The 27,591-nt window shown below is 44.7% G+C and overlaps 1 protein-coding gene across 3 annotated transcripts; it reads right to left on the reverse strand.

The window, feature by feature from the left end:
• Nucleotides 1–27,253, reverse strand: ASIP (agouti signaling protein). Of its 3 annotated transcripts, none has more exons than XM_056354889.1 (4): nucleotides 26,995–27,253; nucleotides 8,476–8,630; nucleotides 4,872–4,933; nucleotides 1–3,288 (listed from the first exon to the last, which is right to left on the reverse strand). In XM_056354889.1, the coding sequence occupies exons 2-4, from the start codon at nucleotides 8,627–8,629 to the stop codon at nucleotides 3,112–3,114; spliced, it is 393 nt and encodes a 130-aa protein (XP_056210864.1). In that variant the 5' UTR covers nucleotide 8,630; nucleotides 26,995–27,253; the 3' UTR covers nucleotides 1–3,111. The 3 variants fall into 3 exon arrangements, with proteins under 3 accessions (XP_056210864.1, XP_056210866.1, XP_056210863.1); XM_056354891.1 differs by lacking the exon at nucleotides 26,995–27,253 and adding an exon at nucleotides 8,754–8,793; XM_056354888.1 differs by lacking the exon at nucleotides 26,995–27,253 and having other exon boundaries at nucleotides 8,476–8,650.
• Between the last annotated feature and the right edge of the window lie 338 nt (nucleotides 27,254–27,591).

Below are 27,591 nucleotides of genomic sequence, written 5' to 3' on the forward strand. Positions count from 1 at the left end.
TTAGGTGTACATGTTTTACTGATTTCTGTATCTTAAAAAAACCTCAAGCAACATGATCATTACCCAGAAAAGTAAAGTCGTTAAGGCTAATAACCATTTCAGAGTATGTGATTATATATATTCTTTGGTGTGATAGATAAATGGCAAAGAAAGCATAACTCCTTTCTAATAAATTCCAGTTACGTAGAAGGCTTATCAATAAACCAAATTACTCAAAATGCACTACATATAAATGCTATACCAAAAAGTATGTGCTTATGTGTTGAAAAGCAAATACCCTCACTGTCGTGTGAAAGGATCTTTCCCTTTCCCTCATTGCGGCCATGCAGCACCCGGTGCTCGGTGCTCGGTGGCTCTGCCTTCCCCGCCCCCCGCCCCCAGCTCCTCGCTGTGGGCTCGGCCCTTCCCCTCCCAGCCGACAGCCCCGAGCTGTGGCCACGTCTTCATTAATGCCCTGGGTGACGAGGGGGAGCATGCCCTCAGCACCTGCAGGTGACACACAACCGCGAGGAGCGGCCGACGCGCCAGAGGGACGTGCCGCCGGCCGGGGCTGTGAGGGTCTGGAGAAAGTCCGGCAGGACCCTCCGGCAGCTCGAGGAGGAGGAGACGCAGCCCTGCACCTGGGCAGGAGTGACCCCGGTCCCCTGGCCGGGAGGCAGCTTGGCGGGGAGGGACCTGGGGCTCCTGGCGACACCAGCTGAACGCGACCGCAGGCGGTGTCTGGCTGCGACAGGAAGACTCTTGCCAGCGGGTCAGGGAGATGATCCTTCCCCGCTGCTCACCACTGGTGAGGCTGCACCTGGAGTGCTGTGTCCAGTTTGGGGCTCCCCAGCAGAAGAGACGTGGACACGCTGGAGAGAGTCAAACATTGGGAAACTTTTTTTTAATAGTGAGGGTGACTGAGCACTGTCACAGGCTGCCTGGGGAGGCTGGGGGGCTCCTCCTCGGAGGTATTCCAAAGCTGTCTGGACATGGCCCTGGGCAAGTGGCCCTGCTTGAGCAGGGGTTGGACCAGATGACTTTCAGAGTTCCTGCCAGCCTCAACCATTCTGGGATTCTGCAAAGCTGGAGTGGGAGCTGCTGTCTAGAGAACAGCTGTCTCTTTGATTTCTGGCTCTCCTTCCTTCCCTTTCTTCTCCTTCTGCTCCCCTCCACCCTGGTAAAATATAAATTTCTCATCAGTTGGTAAGAAAATGGTATTTTTTCCATATGAGTTGTTGTTGTGTGATTATTGATATGATTTTAGTATGAACCAACAACAACTTCTCATAGTTACAAGAGTTTGGAAACAACTTGATGGGAACCTAAATCTTCACCTAGTAAAAGAAGCGGCCCAATTCTGTTTCCTAAGCCCATTGTAATGTATCATTTTCCCTTCTCATCCTCTTTTTATCATAATGGAATGGCTCACAGGTTCCTGAGCCAGGATATCTGATTAAAAGACATATACGTTTAAAAGAATGCAAGCTTGCATCATATCTGACAACTGATGTATTTTATAAAAGATGAGTAACACAATGACATCCTGTCCTTATTTGGGCCCTTTTGTAGATTAATCTGTCATCTGTATACATCTCTAAGATGAACAAACATTTCTGTCAAAGTTTGAGCTATGTTTTGAGCTCTGAGGTTTGGGCTGATTATTATTAGAAGAAAAAAACCTTCATCTGGCTTGAGCCTTTTTGGAGTGTCATCTGTGTCATCTTTGCCTGCCTGCCTAGAAGATTTTTATAGCCTTCAGCCATGTTTAGAAATAAATCAGTAAAGAATTTTCTTCTCAATTAGACATGCAGAGAGCATTAGAAAATTCAGGATTGGGATTAGAAAATTAATGGTTAGAAAATATCTGATTGTGAAAGCTGAAGATCTTTGGTGTGGACATGGGTGCAGCCATCTGGTTGGCAGGTGGAGTGAACATGGAGGATGCAGTTTTAGCCCTGGGGGTGCACGCGGCTCCTGTGGACACTGGCAATAGCAGTGGGATGAAGGGAAAATACTAAAACCAAGAAAGGCCCACAGAAGAAAAAAGTGTAGAAGATGGGGGCAAGGAACATTGTGGATACAGAGCAGAGGAGGTAAGAAGTAAAAGCTGGAGTTTGGCAGATGAAGAGTCTTCGATGTTGGGGACAGCTTCTGGGTCTGCTCCCCCCGGCTCCCCCGTGAGCACGCACCCCGCTGCTGGCAGTGTAACCACAGGTTCCTTCCTGTGCCATCTCGGGTATCTCAAGGGTAAGGCAGAGAGCTTCAAGAACAAGAGAAAGATGTCTTCTAGACACCTGTTTGCTTCACCTGTACCTCTAGAGCTGTTTATGAGCCTTGGAGGATTGGTATGGCGTTCGGTAAGTTTTTTGCTCCCTCTGGGCGCGGGTTGCATGCAGCACATGGAGGCTGCCAGCTGGATTCATGCTTGGGGTAGGTGCTGGGAGTTGCCCGTAGTAAGAATGGGCGGGGAAAGACAGACTGATTGTAATGGCCTTCTTCAAGAGTACATGTGGGATACACATTCATTTTTTGCTGATCTTTCCTTTCTTCCTCAAAGTCCTGAATCCGTGTTCCTGTGGGAAGCCAGTTAACCCTGAAGCCTGCGTTTTCAGTGTGATGTTTTGGCGGTGCTGGGAGCTGGTGCTGGGAGCTGGTGCTGTGTGGTCCCTGTGGCAAACCCAGGCTCGTGTCCTTCACTTCACTGCTCTAGTGAGGCTGTTTGCGTGCCATTGGCACAGGTTTTTTAGTGCTGGTTAGGCAATGCTGCAGTCTGTGGTTAATGCAATCCTTAAAAAACCCACAAAAACAAACACCCAAAATCCCAATCAAACAAGAAACCCCCAAACCAACAGGAACCAAGAATTCTTCTTAAAATGTAGGTCAGTTTTGCTGAAAATTCCTCTTCAATGTCTATCTCCTTGGTTGTCTGCTCCCTCAAAAAACTTCCTATCTATGGTAGCATTAACCCCATGAAAAAAAATTGCCATTGTTTGTTTGGTTTTAAGAGGGGCAAATCCAAGCCTCCAGCTTCAAAGCTCTCTACTTTCATTGCTATACACATGGGGCAGTTTGCAATATATGCTTGAGAAACTAAGAAAGACAGAAGCCTTATTGCGTTCCCAGTTTGGCTTAGCACTTTGGGTTTAACATTAGACATTGGCAGATGGTCTGAAAAATACGGCATTTGCACAAAGCACAGTAGTTACAACATGAATTCAAGTGCGGTTTGCAGGTTTTGAAGTTTGGCACACAGTCAGCAGCTGGTGTGGGCCTTGGTTTTGGAGATATCTTCAGCTCAGCATTTTTCTAGAAGAAAACACATGGAAATTCACATAAAGGTGACATGGGTGTGGGTCAGGATAAAGCATAGGTGCAATGAAAGCAAACTGTGAGAGGAGCTGGCTGGAGATGAGCAGGCGGTTGCCAGCAGTGAGACCTGTGTTAGCAGCAGTGCAGAGGTGTGGTGGGACTGGATCACGGGAAACGCTGGCTGGGGACCAACCTCCTGAACAACATGGTAAACCTCCTGAGCCCCCCGTTCTGAGCAGTTGGAAACGTGACTGGCTAGAGCATTGGGAAATGCTCTGTAGGGAAGCATGTGGCAGCAGTGAAGGAAGGGATGGAAGAATCTGCAAAGGTAATGACGTTACAAGTAACATAAAGTAAGGAATTACTCTTGGATCCCCAGACTTTTCAAAGGAAAGAGTGAAGCCTCCCTACCAATCTGTTGGAGCTACTGTTGGAGCTCGGTAACTCTGTGCCACCAGATTTGTGCACGGGAATTAACTACAGACACGGGTAAGTGAGCTGAAGAAGATCTCTCAGCCTACCCAGGGAGTGCCACTCATCTGTCCGTGCTTTGGAAAGGTGGAAAACTTGGGGTTGGTCAGCGTGTGCCTGGGACCAGGGGAGATCGCTGCAGCCCTCCAGCCACAGGCACCCTACACTTCAGCTCGGGAGTTCCTCAGGAGTTTCAGTTTTAAGGTAAAGTGTTAAGTGGTCTCTAAGTGCTTTAGGAGCCTTTAAGCCAAAATACTTTGGCAAAGTTTGGTCACAAGAATATCCTGCTTTGAGCTGAAGGAACTAAATGGAACTAAATGACATCCTTTTGAGCCTGGGTCATCCCAGGAGTTCAGGAAGTGTTTCTAGGAGGGTTATTGGCACAGGGAGTCAATTAGAAAGGAAAAGGATCTTGAAACGTTTCTGCTTGCAGCAGTGACTGGTTTGGCTATAAATGGCTATCACAACACATTAAAAATAAAGTAAAAATGCTATTTTCTACTCTTCTAGGCAATCTCTGAAGTACTGGACCCTGTAATACTTTACATTCGAGACCTATGGGTAACGTCACATTGAGGAAATCCATCAATCTGAATTTACTGATCTGGTAAAATCATTAGCTAACATTTTCAACCAAGTACCAGCTTCTTTGTATGCCTCTGCTTTAATGTTTCAGCACCTGCAGTTAAAACCCAGCAGACAGAAAGCCTGTGCCCCTGGGCTGCAGAGCCTGAGGGTGAACCCACACAGTGCGGCTGGGAATGGTCCCTCTTTATGGCAGATGCCTCGATAAATTTACAAATAATTAAATCAGCTCAAGGTTAAAGTAACTTTTGTGTAAAAGAGGTCTGTAAAAACCAAAAGCGAAATCATACCCAAGACGACCCTTCAAACCCAAACAACCACCTCTGAGTAATCTAAGATCACACAGTTTTCTTTCCACCATTAATGTTTTGCATCTGTTTTTACAGTATTTAGAGCTTCAAATTGTATGTCAATTATTTAAATTGGGGTATGGCAGTAAAAGCCTTGCAAATGAGCACACTGAGGAAAACTGCAGAAGTAAGAAACCGCTCTAATTCAGCAGAGTTCTCTGAACAGCCACCTACCTTGGAGGATTTCTTGTTCTCTGCCTCTTTCCTGCTGACTTTCTGGGATCTTTTAGTTAAGTCTTCAAAGAGAAGAGCACAACATAATATTAAATCAATTTTACATCATGTGTTATTTAATTGAGATGCTTAATAGTATTTTTGTGGGAGAGAAGGCAGACAACCTGCACAGCCACCTTGTCACCACGCACGTCGCCTCTAGGAGGTGACCCCCCTGCACCAGCGGGTCCAGACGCACGTGGGCAGGGGGCTCGGCGAGGCAGAGGGGTGCTGGTGGCAGGGCTCTGGAAGGGCTTTTTCACACATTGTTTGGTCAGGTGTGAGCAAGAAAAATAATTTCAGAGAAATAAAATTAAAGGTCTCTGTATAAAAGGTAGGGTTACTTATGCACATTAGTCACATGAATAAAAATGGGAAAAACCTTTAGAATCCTGTATTTTTTTTCCTCTTAATAGGTGGTGTTACCTGCATAGTTTTGCAGGCATTAATGAGCGTACGCTGGTTTTCGCAAGCAAAAACCTCTTTGCTGATTTGGCATAAACTCTTCATCTGTATGATCCCACCTTTCCTTCTTCATTTTGGTCCTTTTTCACCCACCGCCTTGTTTTACAGAACATGACTTGCAAAGGCGTTTCATTAGTGTGCCTGTAGCTTTGGAAGGTTTGTGAATATTTGTAGAGTTGAATCTTGGATCTGGTAAATTTAGCGTGTGTGTGTTCAGATTATGCCCGATGTAACTTCTTTTTTTCTTTAGATCAAATCGCTAATATTTGTGAACTTCCTCCTATTATCCCTTGAAGGCTAATAGCATTTACTGCAGTTGTTATTGTCATTATTATCATTCCAACTCTAACGCTGTTTATTACTACGTATAAACTCCGTGACTAAGACTTCTCTTGGGATCAACCCTGCAAGACTGTTCAAGTGTGAGACACTTCCCAGCTCCCTAATCTGGTATGGTATGTTTAATATCTTTATTCTGTGAGTGTGAGGTCTGTAATAAGTGCTACCTGTATGTAACAAAAGACTGGGATGAAAAATTTACATATGCCCACCAATGAATGATAGACCCTTGTCTATTCTAGTGTTTGCTCTCCATATCTTTTTGAATATTTAATGATTGCCAGGATTTACAGAATGAAGAATACATATTTTAGGCTATTTTGGGGAGTTTCATTTATTATCCTTTTGTCATTTTAGGTAGGGTTATACACTTCTAAGAAACAGTGGGAAGGAAAACTATACTTCAAGAATATAAAGTTATTGCCATTTAATAAGAGCATGTCTTTACGGGGGCCTTGCTCTAACTAGGATTAGTGGTTTGGATCCAGTTCCAGCTGGCAGATTATGCCAGCTTTGTTATGCTGCCCTTTGAAACTTTCTGATTCTAACCAAGATGCTTGTAAGCCATTTAATTCTACATGAATTTAATTTTCTGCAGTACAATTGTACAGGATTGTCTGGATTGCTCCATCTAGAAAACTGTTTCAACAACATTCAGTGAAAGGTTATATGAAGTGACCGAGCAGAGATTTAAATATTGGCATGATGTAAACATGCTTTGATTGTTCCGGGGAATTTGGTGAAGAAAACGATGCTCAGTGGGCAGATGAGAGGGAGATGCAGAGATGCCTTTTTTGACAAGTGAATGCTGTAGTTGTCTCTTCTGGGTTGGGTAAAACCCTTGCTTTTCCCAGCTGGCCTCTAATCTCATATTCCTCTACCTACTGCATTTCCAACAGCTGCCCAGCGGGCCAGCTCCTTATACAGCTCGGCTGTGACGATACAGGACAACATAACAGGCTTGTGAAGATACTGATAGCACGCACCGCTGAGCCCTGTTGATACAACTGCAATTTGAAGAGCTATAAAAAGCGTGTATTAATTAATGATTGAGTATTTTACCAGCCGATGCTAACAAATTCTCTGCTTACCTTTTAATTCCATCTTGGTTTTTATTGAATTTGAGTTGGTACCACGAGCACTCTGATAGATTGATTGATTGATTGATTGATTGATTGATTGATAGGTGTGTAAACAGCTGATTGCAAATGAATTTCATTACTCAAGCATGGCTATGGCAACATTTAAAACTGGAGCCATAACATGACTGCCTGCATCTCTGCTGTGTGTGGGCAGCCAGAAGGAACTGGACTTGGTATAAAGAAATGTCACTGGGATAGGAAGGTCTATCCAAAATGTTTAAACTGATCTGATGAGAAATCTTTCTGTTGGCTAATATAAAAATAGATTATGTATATCAGCATGACAGATTATAAGCAATAAGTTATAAAGAAATTGATATTATCAGGAGGGGAGGGGTGGCTGTGGTTATCTAAACACTCGCGATATTTGCTCTAAATCGTGGATATTTGCTGAGCATGCTGCTCAGATGAATGCGGTTGGCAAAGTGATATGGCATGGCACTGCCCACCTGCCATGTTTAAGGCACAGGCACATTTTTGTGAGAAGATAAGTGAAATCAGCTGAAGGGAATGCATTTTGTATCTCTGATTTTAAGTGGAATAATAAAGTTATTGGAAGTGTGAGACTGAAGGCATCTAGGATCACAAGGACTATGAGATGGAATAGCTTGGGAAGCTGCGGAACAGCATCAGCTTTACTAAGCTTGCAGTTAAGCAACCTTGAGTTAACTCGGGATTCGAAGGTTCAGCTTTCATTGGAAATGCATGTGTGGGGCAACTCCTTCTCCTTAAAGAATTATTGTCCTCAGCAAGCGTGCAGAGAAAATACAGGCAGCCAGGTAAGAACCCAACCTGCTTTAAGCAAAATTCCTAAAAGCCTGTGGAAAGAAGCTAACCACGAGAAGCTTTATTTTTTGATCTGTTATATTTTTGATACAGTTATGGATGATGTTCTGCAGCTAATTATCCTTTCTTGGAAGGAAAAAGTTGGCTTAAATTACATTGAAAGAGTTAGGGCAGACACTAGGACAAAAATTTGTGAATGGGTAAGCATTGCCCTGACAAGGGACTGCCCTAACAGGACAGCTGCTCACCGGCCCGTAACAGCAGCGACATCGCTGGTCCTGTCCTGGGTGAAGGGATGAGCCCTGGCTATCCTCTGCAGTGCTCTTTTCTTCCCCTGGTTAAAAATTGTTTGGCATGAAAGTAAATTGAGATTGAATTTATATTTAATTAATACCTTACACTAAATGAACACCTTAGAGAACTGTTGAGTTCTCAGCTACAAGAGCAGATCCTAAAAACCCCAAAAAGTTAGGTTGACTTCTTCTCTTTGCACTAGACTTTCTGGAGTACTGGAAGGCTAATGCCCGTATTAACGGCAGAACACTTCTCTAACATAAAAACACTTACAGTATGAGAGGAGCTGAAGCAAAATCTGTAAGATGAAACAAATTTATGTATTTAGTTAGTTGTTTAGTTTTTTGCTCTAAACTGTGGTTTGCCTTGTTGCCGTTCTTAGCTGCTGTGGCCGTGTTGCCACTGCAGCTCCGCGTACTCTGAGGCACTGGGGTGCAATTGCCACGCTGTGGTCAGCTGGCCAAGCAGCCCACAGCAACCCACGGCTGTGTTTGCTGCAAACCTTGCTGATTTGGCACCGAATGGCAGGTTTTACCAACCGACTATGGAGATGGGTGGGAGATCCGAGAGGTGCATTTTGTTGCTCTTCGAGAGGCTGCATTCCGTCTTCTCCTCAATCACCATGTGGGAAGCGGCAGCTCTCAGCAAACTGTAGCAGAGCAATAGGCTTAGGAAGAGGTTCTTGCTTTCCATCCTGTGGAGGAAAAATTCCATTGTTATGAAAACCAAATTGGTCAAAACCTGCACACAGGAGAGACGCAAGGATACAAATCTCAGCAATGGCTTTCTGTCATGCTGTGCAGCTTTAGCAACGTACCTCTGACAATTCCTTTGCTTCCAACCCTTTGTCTCTGATACCAGCACACCTAAGATTGCAGTTGTCCGAGTGGGAACAATGCTGCCTTAAATGTAACTCTCACAGATGGCCTTTTGTTTTCTAACACCCCCCACCACCCCAGTTCTTTTCTCAAAAGGTTCAGATTTCCCAAAAGCTGTGTGTTCTTGCCACTGAGGCTTAGTGCTGTGTATTGTGTGACCAAGGGGGGAAGAACTGCTGCAGTCACTTTTGCCTGGCTCAATCACATCATCAGATTTTTCCCAGAAAACCTCGTTTAAAAATTTGTGCTACAAAACCTGGAAAAATGACAATAATTTAAAACAAACCCACAAATTATGTTTCCTATTAGTTTTTGCCATTTTGAAACAAGTCATTGAAGAACTGTCTTGTTTTATTATACACTGATGTGGCTGCTCTGGTCCTATGGTAAATCATAGCCATAACTCATGCAAGTTATAGAACACCCAGTGCTGTAAATCATTTATGGGTCTTAGGGTTTAGTATGTACTTAATAACTTCTGAGATGTAATGAATTCTAGGGAATTTAAGCATGTTTATGGAGAAGCCTGAGCTCTGCAGGATGTGGCTGTGGGCCTTGGAGGAAAGCCAACGGCCCTGGCCGAGCCCCGCGTGAGCAGTGCAGCTCTGCAGGGTGCACAGTGCGTGTCCCCGTCCTGGTGCCTTTTTACGTGGTTGAGGTTGATTTTATTTCCATCTGCATTAGTTTTGTGCTGTGTCAGAGGTAGGGGAGCCTCCCCTGGGGCACTGCAGCCTCCAGATTTGTGCCTGGCTTTGGGGCAGTGAAAAGCCACTAGGAGCAGTAAGAAGAGGGAGTGAAACCAAATGTTTTGAGCTGTTAATCTGGTTGTAATTACTTAATTACCAGAGAGTTAAGATATGCAGAGTTGCTGCATCGGAAGAGCTTCAGTCTAACTGCTGCTGCTAAGCCGGGTCTGTGTGACACCTGCTTTTACAGCCTCCACTGACCCCACTCCCTGGAGAGGCTGCATGCTGCACCCCATTCCATGTGCTTCACTGGTTTCTCCAGCCTGTCCCACCGGCCATGCTGGTGGGAAGAGCGTCGACACCGCTCACCTCGCTGGCTGCAGCTGCACCGCCAGGACCCAGCCTCGGCGGGGTCCTGCCAGGGTCTGCGGGGCACCTGGGCTGGACCCCCGGTGATTCAGGGACATCTGCACAAGCTGCAGCCGAGGCGGATGCATCCGAGCTCAGAGCTTTCCAGTAGGGGAGATGAACATATAGGGAAGCAAGTGCTGCTCTTTCACCGCCCTCACTGTAAAAAATTCCTTCCTTCCCTGTATGCCCAGATCCTGTGAAAATCAGCATACTTAAATGCTAAACAAGCTAAGATTTCTTTAAGTAAGGTATTTTATTTGACCAACTGCGCATTTGGAAACGTAGACCAGCTTTTGGGAACACAAGCCATTATTCAGTTCTTTTTGAATTTTAAGCATATGCCTAGAATATGAACATCAGCAGGGATAATCAGCTTGGTAAAATTAGTTACGTAAAAAGAAGTTCTAATTGGGACCTGAATTTTTATGGTTATGACCTAAACAGTTATCTACATATATAAGTGTGTGTTAGAACAGTCTTTAGAAAGCATCAAGAAATCTCAGTCAGGTTTGGGCATCTTCTGTGAAAAGAAGTGGGGAAAATGATAAAAGGGTATCTCTTCTGCATTAAAAAAAAATAATAAAATCAGGCTAGGTTCCTGACCTAGCAAATGTCAGGTGGTGGTGGATGTCCCGTTCCTGGAAATGTTCAAGGTCAGGTTGGAGGGGGCGCTGAGCAACCCAGTGTGGTTGAAGACGTCCCTGCTCCCTGCAGGTGGGTTGGACTTGGGTGGCCTTTCAGGTCCCCTCCCACCCAAACTGTTCTGTGGTACACGGCATGTCTAGGACAGGTAAATGTAGACATTTGGGCTTTAATTTTTCCCCTGCTCTCAGCTGGAGTGAAGAGAGCAAGCTGTGAGCTGGAAGCTGTTTATATTTGCACATGTGGTGTTCATGCTGTGGGTTTTGCTTTCTTAAGCAACTTTTTAGCCTAGTCGCAGGATACGCTGTGGAACATACCTATGCCTTACAGGTCAGTGCATGCTGCCCATCTGGCGTACTGGCACAGCTGGCACATGACTGTCTGTTGGAGACCATGTCAACATGCCCCCAAAGTACTGTTTAGGTAAACTTCTTCTGTCCCAGAATGTTGTTTCCATTGCAGTTCCTTGGCTTTATCTCAGCAAAACTGCCAATGAATGCAATTGTGCCTGTGCAAATGCAACAAAATAGTAAAATTCTACAGCTTGCATGTGTTCGCTTCAGGGTGACATGCGAGTACACTCTAGTGTTAAAATGCAAACCTAGCTGCATGTGTTGATTTGAATTCTTGTGCACGTGGGGGGCAGAGAGTGGGTTGCCAAAAGCACTTAGGTGGGAGGAATTTTACAGCCTTTGAGTGACTGAACCTGGAAAACGTATATATTGGTGAATATACATTTTATCTGAAAAAGGTAACACACCTTGGAGCAGCGTAGACTGCTAGATGTGTGCAACAGGGAACTCTGAACAGCGTTCAGAGAACACAGCAAGCAAATAACAGCATATGTGTAGTAAAACTGATGATTACGGATAAGAAACCTGGAATCTCCGAAAGCAGCAAGATTAGTAGCAGAAGGTTACAACAGCAAAGTAGACATTACTGCATAGAAAATTCTCATGGTGTAGAACCATTAAGAGCAGACACAGATGTTTGAACAGAATTTAGTCTTCAGAACCAAAGGAGAGAGGGGAGCAAACTAATCCAGCGGACTTTGAGAAAACAGATTTCTGTAAGTTCAGAAATTATGGGTAAAGCTCCACAAGAAACAAAGCTGAAATGAAAAACCCCCAGTATTCAGAAAACTAACTTGTGGTTAGAAAGCTACAATGAAACTGAATCAAATGATTAAGAGCAAATATCTGGTGATCTGTTAGAAAAAAATATGCTTAGAGCAATTGACACAAGTTTGGCCTTCTTGTTAGCTGTGAAAGGAGGGGATTACACATTTTTTCACTTTGATTTTTTTAAAAATTTGAGATTTTTGAAGTTGTAACCATTTGGTGTGATTATTAACCCTCTAACTCTTGCAGCTGGAGGAAATAAAACTGAGTGGAACTTTTTGAACTGCTAAGTCCAATACATAGTTATCCTCCACAATCAGCGCGTGTCCATCTCTTTGTAGGTTCATGACAAGTTGACCTATTATTGCAATTGTAGAGCCCTTCCACACCTCCCTGCTTAATTGCCATATAGAAATTAATTGTCCTTTTAATTTTCAGCCTGACCAGTCTGGGGAAGACATCAAGTACTTCATCTGTTTATATCTCCCTGCTCCATTGACTGCCTGAGTCACCCTGGCTATTCTCCGCGCCTCCTTGGCTGTGCGGCTGTGCAGTTGTGTGCCTGGGTGGCCGTGCAGCCGTGCGGCTGGGTGTCCGTGCGGCTGGGTGTCTGTGCGGCTGGGTGTCTGTGCGGCTGGGTGTCTGTGCGGCTGGGTGTCTGTGTGGCTGGGTGACTGTCCGTGCGGCTGGGTGTCTGTCTGTGCGGCTGGGTGTCTGTGCGGCTGGGTGTCTGTGCGGCTGGGTGTCTGTGCGGCTGGGTGTCTGTCTGTGCGGCTGGGTGTCTGTCTGTGCGGCTGGGTGTCTGTCTGTGCGGCTGGGTGTCTGTGTGGCTGGGTGTCTGTCTGTGCGGCTGGGTGTCCGTCCGTGTGGCTGGGTGTCTGTCTGTGCGGCTGGGTGTCTGTGCGGCTGGGTGTCCGTCTGTGCGGCTGGGTGTCTGTCTGTGCGGCTGGGTGTCTGTCTGTGCGGCTGGGTGTCCGTCTGTGCGGCTGGGTGTCCGTCTGTGCGGCTGGGTGTCCGTCTGTGCGGCTGGGTGTCTGTGTGGCTGGGTGTCCGTCTGTGCGGCTGGGTGTCTGTCTGTGCAGCTGGGTGTCCGTCTGTGCGGCTGGGTGTCCGTCTGTGCGGCTGGGTGTCCGTCTGTGCGGCTGGGTGTCCGTCTGTGCGGCTGGGTGTCTGTCTGTGTGGCTGGGTGTCTGTCTGTGCGGCTGGGTGTCTGTCTGTGCGGCTGGGTGTCTGTCTGTGCGGCTGGGTGTCTGTGTGGCTGGGTGTCTGTCTGTGCGGCTGGGTGTCCGTCCGTGTGGCTGGGTGTCTGTCTGTGCGGCTGGGTGTCTGTGCGGCTGGGTGTCCGTCTGTGCGGCTGGGTGTCTGTCTGTGCGGCTGGGTGTCTGTCTGTGCGGCTGGGTGTCTGTGCGGCTGGGTGTCCGTCTGTGCGGCTGGGTGTCTGTCTGTGCGGCTGGGTGTCTGTCTGTGCGGCTGGGTGTCTGTGTGGCTGGGTGTCTGTCTGTGCGGCTGGGTGTCTGTCTGTGCGGCTGGGTGTCCGTCTGTGCGGCTGGGTGTCCGTCTGTGCGGCTGGGTGTCCGTCTGTGCGGCTGGGTGTCTGTGTGGCTGGGTGTCCGTCTGTGCGGCTGGGTGTCTGTCTGTGCAGCTGGGTGTCCGTCTGTGCGGCTGGGTGTCCGTCTGTGCGGCTGGGTGTCTGTCTGTGCGGCTGGGTGTCTGTCTGTGCGGCTGGGTGTCCGTCTGTGCGGCTGGGTGTCTGTCTGTGCGGCTGGGTGTCTGTCTGTGCGGCTGGGTGTCCGTCTGTGCGGCTGGGTGTCTGTCTGTGCGGCTGGGTGTCTGTCTGTGCGGCTGGGTGTCTGTGCGGCTGGGTGTCTGTGCGGCTGGGTGTCCGTCTGTGCGGCTGGGTGTCTGTGTGGCTGGGTGTCCGTCTGTGCGGCTGGGTGTCTGTCTGTGCAGCTGGGTGTCCGTCTGTGCGGCTGGGTGTCCGTCTGTGCGGCTGGGTGTCTGTCTGTGCGGCTGGGTGTCTGTCTGTGCAGCTGGGTGTCTGTCTGTGCGGCTGGGTGTCTGTCTGTGCGGCTGGGTGTCTGTCTGTGCGGCTGGGTGTCTGTCCGTGCGGCTGGGTGTCTGTCCGTGCGGCTGGGTGTCCGTCCGTGCGGCTGGGTGTCCGTCCGTGCGGCTGGGTGTCCGTCTGTGCGGCTGGGTGTCTGTGCGGCTGGGCAGCGCGCAGGCCCAGAGGAGCCCTGGCAGTCTCTCTGCAAGTTCCCAGATCTCAGCCCCCAGTGAGCTTTGGAGTTCGGCATGTAGGGGCTTCCACCTGCAGCAGGGGCTCTTTGTCGTTATCTCCCACAGCTATCTCTTGATGCCAACGCTGGGCTCAGCCCTGTCCTGGATCACACTGAGCCTGCTAACCCCCTCCCGCGGATCCCTCGCCGGCGATGTAGTGCCCCAACAGCGTGCGTTCCCAGGGGTGCGGGGCTCAGGGGGTGCCTGGGGCGCTCCCTGAGGGCAGGACCAATGGCCGTACCCTTCTCCTGGGTGCTATGAGCGCTGTCACCACTGTCACTGCACCATCCACAGAGGTCTCACGCAGACTCAAGCATGGCTCCCGCGTACCTTTGCTCTGAGGGTTAAGCACTGCGATTCACTGCTCGGCTGCTGAACTCCAGCACGTCTTCCCTGTTGGCAGCCCCCTACGCACGATGCTGAACGTGCTTCTTTCACTTAAACATAACTGTAACCTAACCACCTAACTGTCAGCAGCCATCACAGCAAAAGTAGTTTTGTGACCTCACAACACACGGCAAGGATGAAATGGAGTGCGCTGGGTCTCCTTGTCACACATCCATCGCATCCCTTTGACCTTAAGTGCAGGGTCTGTACAAAAGGCTTTTTCCTGTGGGAAATATCCTGTATATCCCCATCTGCTACTGATCATCATAGGAAATCCTCAAAATAGTCCAAGTTTTCCTTTTCTTCAGTACAGCTAGATGAGTATGATAAATACCGTTGCATTGCCTGGAGATAACTTTCCTGGCTACTGCCAGACCTGCTGTTTGTGTCTGCTTGCATGGGCACATCTCTGCAGGGTTTGCTTGTCACTAGTTCCAATCGCTTGCATTTATAATTACCACAGCATCAGAGTTCTGCCAAACTCAGCTGTTCTGGAAGCCACCAGGGCAATGTTAATTCCACTTACCAATGGGCTTTGATATGGAATCAGGAATGCAGATTTACGTTTATGTGGATCCCTTGCACATAACAACTAAAATCATTGAACAAATGCATTTTACAAAAACCATAACATTTTTGTTCTGAACACGATAATGTATTTATAAGTGACAATGATTCCTGATCCCCCCTTCCCCTGCCCCCCAATATCTATTTTGTGTTAGTCAAGGGGTGGGGGAAATGTCACTATCTGATTGTCCCATTTGTGTACTTTTTTCTGGGCGTCTCCCAGTCTAACTTTACTTTTCTTTTAAACAATTGCCCATGGTTGTAGAAAACAGGTTCCATATTTCGAGAATCTGTTCCAGTCTGATACTTTGTTCATTATTTCATGTTCTACCCTTGCATCTTAACTTGTTTAAAAAAACTGAAGTGCACGGTTGTGGTGCTTGGGTATAAACAGAACCTCAGTTTGGGTAAGAAATGCTCCGTGTGCTGTCTGTGAAGATAGACATGGCTGTAGCTGACAAGCAACCGTTTTCAGACTTGAGGCAAACTTAGGTCCAAGTCTTTTTTCTTTCAGGGGTAATAGTTGAGGCTAATTTTATAGTTCTCCTCTAATACCCCTACTTAGTGCTATTGGCTAAGTTTGTCCTCCAGCCTACATATTTTCCCTTAGGTATTCCAGAAATCGCCCTGGAGCCCGTACTGCAGGTGAAGCTGGGTGGTTACATGCCTTTTGCTCAGGGATTTCATCCATCAGCCTGCCCAAACTGCTGCCAGACAAGCCCGTGTTCCCACTGTCTGTGCCCACCACGTGCCGTGCTGCACCGGCTCCTCCCTGCCCTGGCTGGGTGGCTGTGAGGCTCGGCTTTCCCTTTGCATAAAACAGGTGTATATCCTTATTTACCTGCACAAAAATGGTGTAATCTTAACTTGGCTTTAAACAAACAACTGGCACGAATTTCTAGGATTAAAATGTGTCACATCCAAATTTTGGCTTCTTTTCTGCTTCAACAGAGCTATAAAATACTATTGACCAAAGACGAACGGGCAGGTGGCATTGGAGGGCTTCTCTCAATTCATTCTCATTCCGTTTCTGTCTTTCAGACTCTTTTCTCTGGTCTTTTGTGTATTACTTTTTTCATTCCCCGGTATAGGAGCCTAGCACAAAGGGCACTGTCTTTTCTCGAGCTTCTGTATATCAAACCCACAATCAGTTTACTAAAATGAATTGTGTATATTGTACAGAGGTAAGTGCACCAGAGAGACTTCTGTTGTGTTTGATGTAGTATGTTAAGTTTCTGCGCAATTTTAACATTTTTTTAAGCTATTGAACGCAGTTTACCCTTCTTGCTCCTTTTATTTCTATTTTCTGTCTACCTTTTGTTTTCTTTCATTTTCAGTGATCCACTGTGCCCTTTGCTTTTGACACAGAATTTTCTTTGGACACATTTCTCCTACCTTTCATGCATTTAATTCTTTTTCCTTTTGCACTTTTCCATTGTTTCCCTACCTTGTCCTCATCATCTCCAGCTGGATGATCCTGAGGAATGAAGCAGTGAAACTGGATGAGATGCAACAGTGCAAAGGCCAAGTTCAAACACTGAAGCTTGAGGGCAAAAAAATTTCTGAAGTTAATGGCTTCTGGATTTCAAATGTTAGAAAGGGAAGAACTGGCTGTATTGATTACAGCGTGACCAAGAGTGATAATGTGATGCAGCTGTGAAAAAAGCAAATTCAGTCCCAGGGTTTATCAAGAGGAGTATTTGTAACAGAGCTATGAAAGCATTTATATTGTATGCAGATACTGGTGTTCATTTAGAGGATTGTGTCCAAATTTCATTGCCCATGTAGAACAAAAATGCATTTAAATTAAAATGGATGGCAGCAAAGAACCATAAAATCATTACAAAATGTCATTGCTTGAGATAACATACGATCTAGCAATGTCTCCCAGGATAGTGTCCTAGACACCCAATTTCTTTATACTCCACTTGACATGACTTCATGTGGAAGGTGGTGTGGGCCTTCATCCCCTCATACATGTTGATGACAAATATGAGAACATTTCATTTACATTTGTGATAAGCCTGAACATGATCAGGCAAAAGGATCTTGTTCTATGCCTAGAAACAATGCTTTAGGGGTCAAATATTCTTGAATTTTTTAAGGATGCCTGAATACTAATACACTGTTATCACATCTAACTGCATGGTTTTAAAAGCACCTTACGAACATATACCATTCCCTCATTTCCTTGGTTGCATCGAACTGGTTTACTGTATTTTTGGTAAAAGTAAAATGAGCTACAGTGAAAATTGCTTCAAGCTTCCCTCTTAACTTTGAAAAAGGAAGGCATTTCTGAGAGTATCTGAGGCATGTTCCATCTCTAGTAAACTCAGTCATACTGACTTTGAGCTTTACTCTTCTTGTGTCAGAATCCCAGCATCCCAGCACGGTCAGGTTGGAAGGCACCTCTGGAGACCATTTAGTTCAACCTCCTGCTGAAGCAGGTTCTCCTAGAGCAGGTTGCACAGGAGGAGATTCCAATTAGACCTCCTCCATTAGACTGGTGTCTAATGTTACCTGCCCCTTCGGTAAAGCAAGAATAACATAACAGTCATCCTTCAAGTCCTCAGGTCCCGGAGGACCTCGGTAACTGAATTCTGCAGGAGCACAGCTATCAAACACTGGGGGAACGGGGTGATCAAAGCCTGATGGAAGGCAGTCCTCAAATCCCAGAGCACTACAGTGCTCAGATGCTGCATGGGTGCTGTTCCTGAAGTTTTGGGCACATGCATTTCATTAACTGAAGCAGAAGGCTTTACAGTTTTCATGTTTTTGAGTACCTCATACATATATATAAAAAAAGCAGCAATATGAAACTGATGGCATCCTCTACAGTCTGTTCCTGTTAAGAATAGTCATAATTTGATCAATGGAAGAAAGCTGACGCTTTCCTTCATCTGTGTCTCATAACCATACACACAGATGCAGTTGCAAAAGTTGTATGGGCTGCATCGACCCTTGCTATGACCTGCAGCCGCTTGGGGCTGCTTGATGGCTAAAAACAATTAAAGGCAAACGAGGCACACAGCCAATCCAAAAAGATTTGCAATGTGCAGGACTATGCAATGACACGCATAATTTGGCTTGTATATGTCTAAAAGCCCTGATTTACAGATGCTGTATGTGTTATTTTTGTAGAAATATATAAATGCAGTCATTTTTAATTCTCTGCGTGTGTACGTAGGGAAGGGGATAGCTCAGCACACTCTTTCAAACCACCCTGTGTTTATTTTTCTCTCTGCAGCTACACTTATCTACTACCCCCCCTGTAATTAGGCTGTATATCACACTGTTTAGACCAAAACCACTTGAGCTGGGATGCGTTGAAAAGGAAGAAAATAAATTTCCATCCTGAGGATGTTCAGCTGAGTCCACTGGGCCGTCATAGCTCAGATTTCAGGATGGCAAAAAGGGTGAGAATCACTCTTTATGGCAGCTAGAACCAAGACTCACTGGGGCTCAGAGATCAACTGTGTTTGGACTAAAAAGGAAGAGTCTGATTAGAAGAAAAACTTGTCCGTCACAGTCACTATAACTATAAATTACGTTGCTTGCTCTTCCTTCTATCGCTCATTCGGAGCCACCCCTACCTGCTCAGGTGCTGCATTCTTTGCTCAGGATGGTCAGGACAACAAAAAGAGGTTTGGATTACAGGAGAAAAGGTTGAGATGAGACATAGGGAAAATCTTTGCAACATTGAGGATAGGGAAGCACTGGAATAGCTTGCCTGGAGATAATTACGCAGTCTCCAAAGTCAGAGACATTTAGGAATGAATTAGACATATGTCTGTCAGTCAGCCTGCTATGCCACTTTTCATACTCAAAACTAACACAGATTAAAACCCCCCACCAAAGCCAGACAAAACTACACCCTCTTTAAAACTACCCAGTGTGATGGTGCCTATAAAGCAAATATGGATCTGTGTCCCAGTTGTCAGACACACATTAGATGCCACAACTGAGGATGGAGTGAATTTAAAAATTAAAAATAGAGTGTAATAACTGAAATACTTAGACACAACTAATGTCAAAAGAAGCAACTCTGAGTGATGGGAGTTGTTGTGCTGCTCAAGTGGAAAAGGCACAGAGAATCAATGATTTCTCTGGCTATTTGTAGTGATCAGTATGAACGATGAGGTGCTGGTGACTCGTCTCATGGACACTGCCTTGTAACAGAGCCTACGACGGATTTAGAAGTGACTAGTAAACTGATGGTTTATAAGAGCTCTTGAGAAAGTAGCTAGAAGCCTCTAGCTTCTAAGAGTGGATAAACCGCGCTGCTAAATATCTAGGAGAGCGCAAAGCCGTAATGAAGCTACAGGCTCACAAAAGCAAACAAGGCTGCTGTGATCCATGGCCTGACTTCTTCCATGACAGGCTGCAGACCTTTCCTGGATTTCACTGCTTAATTCTTAATTAAACCAAGTGATAAAATGTCTGGTACTTTGTTACTCTAGATTTGTTTAATTTCAGTTTCTAGGACCTGCATCCTTCTAAACCTTCCTCTTCACTGTGGAAAATGCTTTTGTTTTCATTTTTTTGCCCCTCCTGAGAGGTAGTTTCCTCATATTCTCCCAGCTCAGATGAACAGGCTCAGCCCATAGAATTACTAAGTATAAATTACTCTCCTCCCAATTCTTCAGTTATCTACATGGCTTTTCTGTTCAATTTTCTAATTTTTCATTAGGAGCAGAGGTAGTATTTCTTTAGTGACCTTGCTGATGCCAAATAATTTCCTTACTCCACTCTTTTTTTTACTCCACTCCACTAGTTATTTTTTAATCAAGTTCTCTATTTTCTGCTTCAGTTTTTTTCTAGGAACCGAGTCAAGCCAAAGCACATATAATGTCCTTATAGTCCAATTAGTCGTTTAGGTTATTAGCAACTATCTAGCTATTCCATGTCTTATTGAGAATGAGCTTCCCACCCAGCTTCACCAGCTTAACAATTAGCACCTTCTTTAAACTGGTTGTCTAGCCTTCCCCAAAGGAGCAACTGATTCCACCAGTATGGGGTGAAACTGGGGTTGAGATTGGGTGGGCTGATCGATCCATTGATCAGTCAGTCAGCCTGATGATTATAGAAGGAATCCTGGATTCCTGCCTTAAGGACTACAGGGGGGAAGAGCACTCCTTTCCCAATGCTGAGTGTGCATCTCAGTTGTGAGAAGCTCCCTGTTCATCAGCCAGCATGTCACATGCTTGAAGGCAAGTTATTTAGACCAGTTGCTTTAAAAGAGCTCTGATGCTTCTTCTGATTGACTGATAGAAGGGAAAGTGTTTTTAATATCTGGATTTACTTCAGTAGTGAATATAATATTTTTTTCTTGAACCTTTCACTTTTTCTGTGTTGTTATTTCTGGTTTAAGTTCAAGTTGTGCTCTCATGTATGAGACGCATAGCATTGTTAGGGGGGTTTATTATTTCCAGTGCACTCTACAGGCTCTACTTGGAATTTGATCTGCCTGCCACAGATTATCATTTTGCTTCCTGTTTTTAAATGATTCTAATCTTCTTATTTATTTTTACTAACATCTTCAGGGACAGGACTCTGTTTGAAAATGTACTCCCACCTTTGTACTGGGATTTAGGGCATGTTATAAAGCATTCTTTAAGGGTTCTGGGCTGTCCCTCATCTTCTGCATGTTTAAGTCTTTCTCCTAGCTTGTTTGGGAGAAATATAATTCTTTCCAGCTTTATGGAACTGCCTCTAGGAGGATAAGTATGTTCTCAGAAGATGAGAAGCCAGTGAAGTGTCTGTCTTTGAAGACTGTAGGAAAGAGGAAGCCATGAAACTGTTGTTCCAAGTTCACTTTTCAGGGAAACAACTTGTCCTGGTTTCAAGCTGGGATAGCGTTAATTTTCTTCCTAGTAGCTGGCACAGTGCTGTGTTTTGCATTTAGGATGAGAATGATGCTGATAACACATTGATATTTTAGTTGTTGCTAATTGGTGTTTGTACTAAGTCAAGGACTCTTCTGCTCCTCGCCCACCCCACAGCCAGCAGGCTGGGGGCACCAGGAGCTGGGAGGGGGCACGGCCGGGACAGCTGACCCCCACTGACCCCAGGGACACCCCAACCATGTGGCATCACACAGCGCATAAACTGGGGGAAACTGGCTGGGGGCTGCTGCTCGGGAACTGGCTGGGCATCGCTGGCAGGTGATGAGAAACTGCACTGTACATCACTTGTATGTTCTAATTATTTTGTTATTATTATTATTTCTCCTTTGTTTTCTGTTCTATTAAGCTGTCTTTATCTCAGCCCGCGAATTTACTATTTTTTCCCTCAATTCTCTGCCCGTCCCACTGGCAGGGGGGAGTGAGTGAGTGGCTGTGTGGCATTTAGCTGCCTGCTGTGATAAACCACAACATAACTATAAGAAATACTTATCCAGGACACAATTATACAAAGTACTATCCTGTAAGAGCTTACATGCTGTTTTATTAAGAGGCATTACTTTTCTGGCACATCCTTCTGCTCTCTTCCTATGCATGACTAGATACAGGCTTTACAGACAGGGGTGTGGGAGATCTCCCATTTGTATACACTATCAAGCCTCTGTTGTCTTGGGTTGTATTCTGTTTATCCATTCAGGAAAAAAATGGCTTTTATGTCACAATCCAGACATCTAAGAGGTGAAGTTGTTGGTTTTTTTAGGAGGGTATGAGTTGTGAGATATTTGATCTGTGACTGGTGGAGGCTGATGGTGGATTAGCTTCAGAAATCCTTTGGGCAACAACAGTCCTTCTGGCAATGTGATAAATAAGATCAACAGCCGATTTATATCTGATGATAAAACCAAAATAACATCACGCTCTGGCTTTTGCTGCTGATTAATTTTAAGCAACTTGCTTGAAAGTCAGAGGACCGAGAGTTTCACAGAAGGTAATGGAACAGGGAGAGGTGCTGAGTGCCGTGCAATGCCTGCTTGTGGTGGATGGAAAACCAGGTGAGGAATAGGAGATGGAGCGTTGGCAAGGGTTCCTACTGTGCAGTACGTGCATGGAAGATGGGTACAGCTGTGGTTGTCAGACTTCCTGATCAGCCCAGGATGCTCTGAGGGACTGTTGGGGTCTCAAGCAATCAGCCGGGTCCGCAGCCTCGTCCCCGCTGCTGGTGCCTGAGGTTTGTGCTGGTGCTGCAGCTGTAACCTGGGCTCAGGCTGTGGGGGAGAGCTGGGAGGTGCCCCCTCAGGGACTCCCTGCTTCCCTCAGGTGCTGCAGAGGAGGCAGGAATTTCTCCTTAGCTGATGGCAGAAGGACCTGCAAAAGGGAGGCTTGAAGGGGCTATGGCTAAAGGGCTATATTTAAGAAAGAACGATAAATGCCTTTTATTTGTTTTCAATGTGGAATGGAACTTCTAAATATCCTACTCTTCTATTTGACATCGTAGACTAGAGGCTTCTGGCTCGTGTTAATCTTTGACTGGTAAGAAGCACAATTTCTGCTTGAAGGTGCCCGTTGCACATTGGTGACACACGCCAGCCTGGCACAGCTCAGAAGGTGCTGAATGAGGGGGAGGGCAGCCCCTTCTGGCGTGGCCACCGATGACTATGGGGAGAAATGGACGTTTCTGGACATTCCTTACACATGCAGGCAAGGTCGTGTTCTCCTGACTGCGGCATGGGCGAATAACGGTTGGAGCCATCAAAGCATGCAGCTACTTAATGCAAATTAATTTGTTGCACTTATATGCTCTTTTAGAAATTAGGAAATAGACAATAAGAAGATCGATTTGCATCGCCCTTGTCCATGTAGGAAAACCTATGACGTGGACATCGTGTACCATATGGAAGAAAGATGTCGGAGCAGTCTTGTGTATCTATGCAAGATCAGCAAGAGATCTGGGCTATCTCTACAAAGTGCTGCGAGGCACAGCTTTCTTCATGGAAGAAGGAAAAGCCATCTGTGGCCCATAAGTGGGAAATGAGGATGAAGACAAGTATCTGGGAGATGTTAATTGATAAACTACACATAGGAAAGCAACACACATTCTAAGAATGAAAAAGTTATGGACAAACATCTAAGAAGAAATGAATATTGTACATTCAGAGTGGGAAGTTTCTGCTGTTCTGGAAAACAGTGACTCAAAAGGGCTTGGGAGCTGTGGTGGAAATGAGCTCACGGTGTAACACGGTTGTCAAAAGTGCTAATGGAGTTCTTTAATGAGAAAATAGGACTAATGGAGGAAGAATGCTTATTTGGGATTGGTATGGCTATGTCTGGAGCATGCTCCAGGAACACCACTAACTGAGTGGAAAGAGTTGGGAGAAACCATTAAAATGACCGAAGGAATGGAAAAATATGTCTAAAAAGAGCTCTCAAAGATCAATCTCTTTAATACAAAAGAGAAGCTGTAGAGTCTCTCAGTTCCTGAATGTACTTGGCAGGGTTGGAGGCGGGATGCGATGACAGAAGGGTTTGCCAGCAAGATGACAAAAGCATAATGAGATGAAGTGACCAGAAGTAGAAGCCGGGTCTAAAAAATTTCCCAGATCTGAACTATTCTGGCTCTACTAACAGTTCTACTTTAGACCACCCAAAGGCTGATTCAGGTTTTCTACTACAGAAATTTTAAAAGAAAATAAATATTTCAGTAAGAAAAACAAATTCTAAGCAAAACTGCTGGAAATGACATGGTCTGTGTTACATGCTAACTAATGATTAGGTGTTCGGTTTTATTATGGTCTTCCAAATCCTGGAATCTGTGCCGGGAGGTGGCTGGTCACTTCAGCTAGGGCATGCTGGGGACACGCTTCTCACCCATCATCTGGGAGACAAATGCAGTAATTTCACAGTTTCCCTATCAACTTAACTTACCTCTCCATTTCCTTATTTTAAAGGGTATTGTTTCTTTTTTTTTTTTTTTTTCCTAAATCCTGAGATCTCTGAAGCCTCTTTAGCTCTAGGAAAATAAGTAAAATTTCTCTCCAGTGTCAGGCTTTGAGTCAGACCTACTACAGCCCGTTCTAAACCCTTAGAAAGCACATGCTGGAACAATGAGCTTTGAGATTCAATCTGCAAACGATAAAAAGCTCAAGGTGAATCCCTATATAATATATACACAGATATTATTTAGGGGTATGCCTATATATTGAAAATATGTAGTGATGTACTAATTTTTTTCATGTGTTGTGTCCCCTGAAATGCAAAGCTTATTGCTTTCAGATGATCTGTGCGACATTGCTGCCATTTCATGTTTTTTAAAAACAAAACAAAAAAAGAAAGAAAGATAGATGGGAAATAAGTCTTTGTAGATTCTATATGGCTCGGGCTCAGAAAAGTGTCAGTACAGATTCTTTCTAACTCATGTTTTTAGTTGATCACAGGAGTGAACTAGATCTGCTCAGCCCAGAGCTTTGTCATTTTATCGCATGTAACAACTGATGATTCTCTGTGGGCCATCATGGCCGGTTCCCCACAGTGGGATCAGTCACCTTTATGGCTTTTCCTTTAAGCAAATTTATTACAGCCACCAAGAAACAGGGGTGCTGTTCCCAGGCGCAGCCTTCCCGGGGGTTCCCCTGGCAGAAGGTACCTGCTGCGGCCCCAGCAGCGCTCCCTGTCCTGGCTGGCCCCGCAATGCTGCAGGGATGCCTGGTTGGGGCACCTGGAGAAGGACCTGGCAAAGCCCAGTGCCACATGTGCTCCACAGGAAGGGCAGGCGCGCTTGTGTGTGTCCGCTCGGGCCAGGCTTTGTTTGTAACTGGGATACTGCTATTGACAGGCTGAACACATACTTCATACTTTGCTAAACAAAATTATCGCGTTGAATGGATTTGAAATGCTGAATTAAATGCTATTATGTCTTCCTAGTTATTTGTAGGTGGGAATGCATCACAGATATTTTTCATGGCATGAGCATTTCAAAATGCAGAGGGGAAAAAAGTCTAGTGAGTTGCTTCCCGAGTAGAGCACTGGTCAGTGCTGCCTTCTACTTCCTTGTAACTTTAATTAAATATACTTGTTTGAAGACTAAATAAAATTTGAATGACCCACGTGAAAAAAGATTGAAGAGAAATAGTGTGATTTGAAAAACAAATTTCACAAGCAAATGCTATGCAAGAAGTCAGTGGGCTTTTTTCATTAAATTTGCTGGTTTTAGAAATGTTGTTAAAAAGTAACAACGTTATGCAATATTTCTTCCGTGCAACTATGTATGCCACATGAGTGTGGGCACTTAATTAATGAGGAGTTAACTATCTAGTCAGTGTTTTTAGTGGGTCTTTATTCTGCAAAATACTGGAGGCTAATTCCTGTGTGTAGCTCTGCTTGTGAGTCCACTTGTGCATCACAAGCTAAAGGGAATACTAAAGATGCAAACCTGTAATGAAGCTGGCAAAATTCTTCTGCAGTTTTCATTGAACTGTTTTTTTCCATGTACAAGAAAAATCAGATTTCCCCCCTCCCAAGTTATCTTCCCTATCTGTGATCACTTGTGTATTTTTTGCATTTGGGTTGGAATGTTTGTGAAAGCTTTCTGAGCCTGCTTCAGCAGAGGAAAAAAAAAATTATTCTGTGAAAAGTTCTGCAAAAAGATGCACAGGGAAGTGCAGGTTTGATATTTGGAAAGCTGAACCGGAGATGTGTTCTTAAAAAAAACAAACAAAAAAACCAAACCCCACAAAAACCCAAAAAATCAAGGCAAAAAAAGCCCAAAGCAACACAAACCATAAAAGTTGTACATTTCCCACCCCCAGCCGCGCCCCCCCCCCCCCCCCCCCCAGCTTCAAAAGACCTTATTTTAGAGAGACTGTGACTAAACCAGCCCAAAATGTAGGCTGGAGAGACTTCAAACTATTGAAATAAAATGTACATAACCTTGGGGGGGGGGGGGGCAGATCTACAGTCAAATAATACCTCTCGAGAGCCCTTCCTGCCTCCATCAGAAATGTTTCTGGTATTAAGAGGATAGCCCACAAACTGTGAAAATGCCAGAAAGCAGCAAAGGCACATTTGAACACAACGAACTACACTTTTCTTTCATCATATAGCTGAAAGTCAAAAGAAAGAGAGCTGTATAATATACAAGGAGAAATAAAGTAGGGGAAAAAAATGTAGATGAGAATGTAGGGGGGAGAAAAAGTAGATGAGAATGTGGAAAGCAGTAAGAAATGCATCTGTTTAAGAAAATCACAAATGTAATAAAATGAACAATGTTACTGTTTGTTTTCTAGTGACTGCAGTCATGATAAAGTTGATAAAACACTGTAGGAATTCAGGGTGGAAGAAAAACGCTGGTATTGCAAATGGCAATTACAAATTATCTTTACATTTCGTATCTTGTTAACTCTGTAAAGCAACTGTTGCTTGCTAAACTTGCACAAAATTATACAATATTATGAATACTAATGGAGGATTAGACACTTGGGATATCTGTAGTGTAAAGTTACCTTTTTGTGACATGCTAGAGAGAGAACTTACAGGGCAAATTAGTAAAAGAATTACAGTCCAAAGTTTGAAGAGAAATATTACCACTCCCAAGACAAATCAATTCTAAACCGTTAAAATCTTTCAGGAGTTACAAAAGTTTCAGCAAGATAAAGTTTTTTTCTATTTCAATATTATATAGTAATTTTATTTACCTCACTTGGATGGGGAAACAAAATAATTTAGCCAGCCAAATGAAGCAGTGTAAAAATACAGCATAGGAAATATACTTTGTTAACATTAAAATCACACAATAGTGTATAGAGATAATACAACATTTAAAATAACATCAGAAAAAACTTAGATACAAGTAGACTAAAGAGCAAGATTTGCAACAAAAAATTGAAGAGCCAGATACATCAAACAGAATCAGAACAATCTAAATCACTGGCAGCACTGAAAAAAGTGTTTGAAGTTGAGCAGAAAACTGGAGCAAATAAATGCAGAAGAGCAAAAAGGTAAAATATCAAAGTTCAGAGAATTTTAAAACTTTACTGCGTCCCAGACAGTGAGATAGCTTTGCAGGACTGAGTAGAGTGTAAAGGAGGACAAATATCTCCAGTGCCATGGAGCAGTAAAACACAATATTTTAAGTCCAAGCAACACATTGGAAGTTAAATGCCCTGTAGAAGAGGTTAAATATTTAGGTCCTACCGAAACAGCAAGCTGTTGTCCTATTCATCAGGCCCTAATGAAAATCAGTGCAGCTGGTCTCCCTTGTTATGCTGATCTTCAGAGAACATAGGCAAAGCTTTTGGAGTTGTTTGTACTCCCATTTGACTGCAGTGCAGCCTGCTTTTAAATATCACCTCCTCCCGAAAGCAATGAAGAAGCATGTACTAAGTTTTAGCTGACAAAATTATGACTAGGATAGACAGTCTATTCTTTTCTACTTGAATTTCTGCTTTTTCTCACTCCTTTCTTTTTATTTTCTTTTTTTTTTTTTTTTGCTTTCACTGTTTCACTCTGAAAAAAACTGGTGGAAAGTTGACCCTCAGCCCCTCCTTTTTCTCCCCGTTTGAAAGCCACAGGGAGAGTCCTGATCCAGCAGTCCTCAGGCAGGGATGTTTTCAGCTGATAGCAGTGAGATTCTTCTGCCACTCAGGTAGAAAAACATAGATCAGAGGGAAACAACTGAAAAGACCTGCTGATTAAAAAAAAATAATCTGTTGTGCTCTTTAATAGTTGTTTAAGGCTTGTTACTGCAAGTTCCCCTACCTGACTGGCTCACTCCCTGGAAAAATTATTCTA

Source organism: Falco biarmicus, chromosome 10 (genome assembly GCF_023638135.1).
Source record: "Falco biarmicus isolate bFalBia1 chromosome 10, bFalBia1.pri, whole genome shotgun sequence".
Classification (NCBI taxonomy): domain Eukaryota; kingdom Metazoa; phylum Chordata; class Aves; order Falconiformes; family Falconidae; genus Falco; species Falco biarmicus.